At 38.2% G+C, this 5452-nt stretch overlaps 2 protein-coding genes across 2 annotated transcripts; both read left to right on the top strand.

The window, feature by feature from the left end:
- Nucleotides 1-398: 398 nt before the first annotated feature.
- Nucleotides 399-1742, top strand: s100a10b (S100 calcium binding protein A10b). The gene is made up of 3 exons (XM_026372855.1): nt 399-490; nt 1244-1396; nt 1483-1742. Exons 2-3 carry the CDS (start codon nt 1259-1261, stop codon nt 1639-1641), a joined length of 297 nt encoding a protein of 98 aa, XP_026228640.1. The 5' UTR covers nt 399-490; nt 1244-1258; the 3' UTR covers nt 1642-1742.
- A 2246-nt stretch (nt 1743-3988) lies between these two features.
- On the top strand, nt 3989-5214 carry s100w (S100 calcium binding protein W). The gene is made up of 3 exons (XM_026372854.1): nt 3989-4152; nt 4528-4676; nt 4764-5214. Exons 2-3 carry the CDS (start codon nt 4536-4538, stop codon nt 4950-4952), a joined length of 330 nt encoding a protein of 109 aa, XP_026228639.1. The 5' UTR covers nt 3989-4152; nt 4528-4535; the 3' UTR covers nt 4953-5214.
- Nucleotides 5215-5452: the final 238 nt, after the last annotated feature.

The following is a 5452-nucleotide window of genomic DNA, read 5'->3' as shown; positions in this document are numbered from 1 at the left end:
CTGTACTGTGACATGTCGAAGCATGAGTTATCACACATGCAGTCCCCCCTCAGACATACAGTGCAATATGTGCACTGGAGCATGGTCAACACCCAGTGGGTTTTGCAGAGACATGTCTTCTATTTAGATTTTCTTTATCTGATTTTCAAAATACAGACTTTTTGCTTTTCAATCTAGAATAAAAATAATAATCTAATAATCTTAATCTTAAAACTCCAAAAGGAAATCATTATGGATTACTATGGGAAGCATGTCACATTTTCAAGTTATGAACTCATCTCTTTATCTCTAGTGATGAACGATTTGTGGAAAAACATGGGCAGGGTACAGTGTATTTGTACAGGCTGTCTCGCTCCGCCTCTTGTCTCTGTATCCCTCCCTCTCCTTCCCATCACACATGGGCGTTGACTATAAATTCCTGTATAAACTTTCAGTGAGCCTGTGCAGTCCTCACTGAATCTCAACACTATTTCAGCCTCTTTGTGCTTTGGTAAGTTCATTACAAATATTTAAACAAACACTATTCTGTTTTCCTTGTTGCCTTGTGTTATTGTCAAAGTTGCTCGAGTTCATGCTGCTTTCCTAAATCTGTTGGTAGTTTGAGGTTTGTACAGTTCATGCAAAAGCTGCATTTTTTCACAGTTTAGGTTTGTTTGAAAAAGATACGCATGTTTCCATGGGTGGGATTTGGGCGTTGGTGGCGCATTAGTTTCCCCCTCTGACAAGTAGTAACTGGTCCTCAGCTGCCCTTCATATAATGTCACTTTTCTTTGTTTTTAATGTCTGGATTGCTTTTCTGAAACTTAACTACAAAAATAGAGGGAAAAGTAGAGAGAGAAGTGGGATTTAAGTTCAAGTGCCAGAAAGCGATGTCTTATAGCCAAAGAATTCACTTAGAGTGCCAGAAAAAACCAACACCCACATCCTCACTTAAATGTGAGTTAGTTTTGGATGAAGTACTGAACGGACAGAATACAACCTTGTAATTTAACAACATTAATGTAGGGTAATGTAAAGTAAAATTTAAAAAGGTACATTTTAGATGTTACAATGTAAAGTAAGTTGTTTTAGTGTTGTACATGGTTCAGGTGCAGATAGAACTCTGTTTGCTTGGTAACTGAAACTATAGCATCAATCAATCAATTAATCAATCAACTAATCAATCAATTAATCTTATTCTCCGCCAGATAGACAAAAGAGGCTATATTTCCCAATCAATTTGACTTATCTTTTTATCTTTCAGAATCCACTTGCAGCCATGACTGAATTAGAGAAATGCATGGAGAACCTGATCATGATCTTCCACCGCTACGCCAAAGAAGACGGCAATGGAAAAACCTTAAACAAGAAAGAACTGAAAAAGTTAATTGAGAATGAGTTACCTACATTCCTAAAAGTAAGAATGTTCTTATTTAATCCCATTTGCCCACTGACAAATCACATGTGTAACTTACTGCTCTTGAACACATCTTGTCAACACAGAGCCAGAAGAACCCCAAAACTGTGGACTGCATCATGAAAGATCTGGACAGCAACAGAGATGACCAGCTGGACTTTGAAGAGTTTCTTCCCCTCGTCGCCGGCCTCTCACTGGCCTGTGAGAAGTGTTACGTGCTCCATGAACTGAAGGGAAAGAAGTGAAGAGCAAATATAAGTGAACATAAGGATGCTGCCTTTTTTTTTCTACAATTATGTAACACAAATGCATTTTTAATTCACAAATAAAATTTCTTTTACCAAGATTTCACCTCATGCTTGTGTGATTGCGCAGAGCTTTTGTTGTATAAATGTTGCTGAATTAATCTGATATACACTATTTTACCAATAAATGCTCATTGATCCAAGAAAATCGAGCTAAGGCAGTGTACATTTACATTTGGTCATTTGGCAGAAGCTTTTATCCAAAGTGACTTACAATTGAGGTACATGGTTCTAAGGCAGGCAGAGTAAGTGTAAGCAGGTTTTATCACTTTGTCTTAGTTAAGTTAAGGTTATGCCTCATGAACAAATGTATAAATGTGTCAAGGATTTGGTGTAGTTTAAATATTTGTGGGTTTTGGAGGTGGTGGTTTGGTGCTAAACAGCTTGTTCCTCTAATATTAGACTCGTGTTCCCACATGCAGCACTGGTGACTTTATCCCACATCTCAATGTTCCTGAAAATGCTGTAAAAATGTTAGAAAATGTTGATACTGATTGAGATGGGAAATCATTAATTAATACTAAACAATAAATATGAATTTAAAAATGTGTACAGACAAAGGATGCAGCTCAGCTGGTGACAAAATTCAATTGGGAGGCAATGTAGTGTCTTTAATTCACCATTAGATGTCATGAAACTAACCATTCTCAGTGGCCTAAATTCATTTTTAAATTTAATTTAATTTAATTTAATTTTCTCTTTCGGCCAAAACTTAAACACTGTTCAGGTACTTAGACACAATTTGCAAACCTCATTTGCTCTTTTTTGCTCTAACCTTTAAACACACAAACAATGTTGTAAAAAACTGACACCAAATGAGAACACAACTCCAACACAGCTTCTCTCATCTTTTACACAGAACAACTCAAAATTGAACACACGTGTTGATGCAGTAGTCCATGTCCTTGATATGAGATGTCAATGAGGAAAGCAGGACTAAGAGTCCAACCCAATCCGAGCAGGTTCTCTGTGACCATCACCATCAGCACATTCAGAGAAGAGAACAGATAATTGTTTCTTGCTGTACAACATTTGACACACAGAAAACTGTATCATAAACGTTGTGAGTTGATTACAATACTACTGTTACAGGTCTACAGTGCATCTGTAGAATTGAAAGATGACCAAATGTATTAGAGGCGATGGAACAGGAAGGTGGTGACATATCTGTGGAGTGCTGTCAAGGCTGGATTCACACCAGAGGGTTTGTTTCCTGGCAAATGAAAAATATAGCTCGTGACATAGATAAAGTTCTCTGGCCAAACCCTGGACAAAGATATGATGTTTCAGAATGAATCTCAATTTTGTTATTTATTTATTAGTGAAGTGCTAAATGTAGATTTAGTTTTCGGTTACTACAACTACATGGCCTGGATGTTTCCTAGGTTAATTTATGTAGTGTCTAGTGAATGCACTGTAGTGAATATATTTTTACTTGCTCTGTTTTTAAGAAATGTGTTTTTGTAATTAAGGGTAAAAAGTGTAATTTAGCTGTCCTGGTCAATGATGTATTGAGTATTTTGGTTAGATTTTTATTTTCTGAGCAACATGCAGCATATAAATTATACATTACACTGAACAGGAATAGTTGTCACCTCCTTTTAGTGCTGCTTTGTCTTGTACAGCAGTAAAGAGGATCCAGTACCCCACACTCATAACTTTGAGGGAAACCTTTTTGATTTACTTTTTTGCATTGAGTTCATATCTGCGGCAACAGGCAACATCGTCAGATAAAGTTGTTTAATATTTTTATTTTTAAAACTACCTTTAAAATATTTATCTCTAAGATTGAGTGGTTAATCAAATATTAAGAAGGAAGTTCAGAGTTATTTTTTATTAATACGTAACCTTTTGTAATCTCATGTTCATGTCCCTGGTGCAGATTTACCACTGCAGAGGTACAAAGGCTCTCCAGCAGGGAAACTGTAACTCATACCCCAATCGGCAGAGTGTGGAAGGATGAACTTTTTTGGTAATTAACATCACATGATCCTCCATCTCTGTTTCCTTTCCCTCTCCTGCAGGGAGAATCTGATAGTGTTCAATAAGTGAAAGTAATATGGTCTGTATGAGGATAGGCTGGTCCTGAACAGTTTGAACTGACCTGTTAAAGGGAGTTGGCGCAGAGGGTGGGGGTGGGGGGGGGGGGCAGGCACGAAAATAAGAAAATGCTGCCTTTCAACTGACTTGGAACACAGGAGTGGAAAAAAAATGGAGGCTGAGTTATGTAACAGGATGAATGGGAGGGACTTGAAAACATGTTCAAATAAACACTCATTAACATGGCATGAGTCACTGTTGGTGTGTGTTTGCACACATGCCTGCATGTGTGTGTCAGCGTGTGTCTACCCTTTAAGAGGAGGCTCTCCTCTCAGTCTGACAACAGTTTCACTTGGGACAGCTGCTGGGACGAACGTGATCGCTCTCCTCTTGGTTGCTGTGAACTCTGTGGTGAGTACGGATGGAAAGCAAGATGGCGAGGGAGGGAGTTTTGTGGAAAGAATGAACATAGCAGCTTTTGATCCAGATTCCGAGCGTCATAGGTGCCAGACAGTCTGAAACTCGCAATGGGAGTGACAGAATGTGTTTTGTAAATGGGCGAAAAAGTATTGATCCACATCTTGAAAGTATCTCATGACCTTATTTCATGGTACAGCAAAACTAAGCAACTCTGAACAATAATCATATCGTGTGCCTGACAAGAGGTTTCATAAACCTTGTCAGTGCAAAAACTTTTTTTTCTATGTATGATTTATAAGAGTAATTTTCTCACATTTCTCGGCTAATTACCCAAAATGCAGCTGCAACATTTTTTTCCACCTACAGCTACAGCTATGGCTCGTCTGGACCAGGTCATTACAAATATTGTGGATATATTTCTGGAATATGCTGATGATGAAGGCAAGAAAACCCAGTTGAACAAAGATGAGTTAAAGAAGGTGTTGGAGCAGGAAATACAAAGTCCTGAATTAAAAGTAAGGAAATTCTAAGTCAGTCACAGTTTGCATGTGATTTTGTGCTTTCTGTGCTGCCGTTTAACTGTGGGAACCTATTTTTTCCAGAGCAAAATTAATGCAGACGACATTGAGCAGGCCATGGAGATGCTAGATAAAAACCACGATGGTGAGGTCAACTTCCGAGAGTTTTGCCGGTGTGTGTCTGACCTGGCAAAATGTTATTACCAAAAGAAGACAGGCAAGGGAGGCAAGAGACACAAGGGCAAAGAACCAGAAGGTGGGCAAGAAGACTGAAGAAGATTTACTACAAACTCTTAAAATGTTTGTAGCACCATAACGAATATAAAAATGTTTTATATGACCATGTCATATGTGACACTGCTGACACCGAAAACAGATGCTACTGGTGTCTGGCTGTTTGCATGTTTATGAGCTCAAACCTGTTTCTTGTGTGCATAAAAAAATGCCTAAGTATTGATACAGTTATAGTTACCTCACTGTAACTTGGTTTTCAAAAATAATTCCATTCAGAGTAAATAAAAGCTATGAAGTTGAATTTGTTGTGGACTTCAGTATCTTTCACACATCCACAGTGTGATGTTGTTCGGTGTCATTGCTGTAGGAGGAAACGAGTACTGTCTCATCAGGACTTCAACAGACATCACTCACTATGTTCTCCACCTCCAATAGTCTTAATAGCTTTCCACAAGCCAATCCAAACAACCCCTTCGAGCAATTGTACCACAAATAATATCCATACAGTTCAATCACTACTTCAAAGTTAATGACCACCA

The sequence above is a fragment of the Anabas testudineus genome, chromosome 16 (assembly GCF_900324465.2).
Source record: "Anabas testudineus chromosome 16, fAnaTes1.2, whole genome shotgun sequence".
Classification (NCBI taxonomy): domain Eukaryota; kingdom Metazoa; phylum Chordata; class Actinopteri; order Anabantiformes; family Anabantidae; genus Anabas; species Anabas testudineus.
The sequence above is the reverse complement of the archived record's forward strand: the minus strand, read 5'-3'. Positions and strand labels throughout refer to the sequence as shown.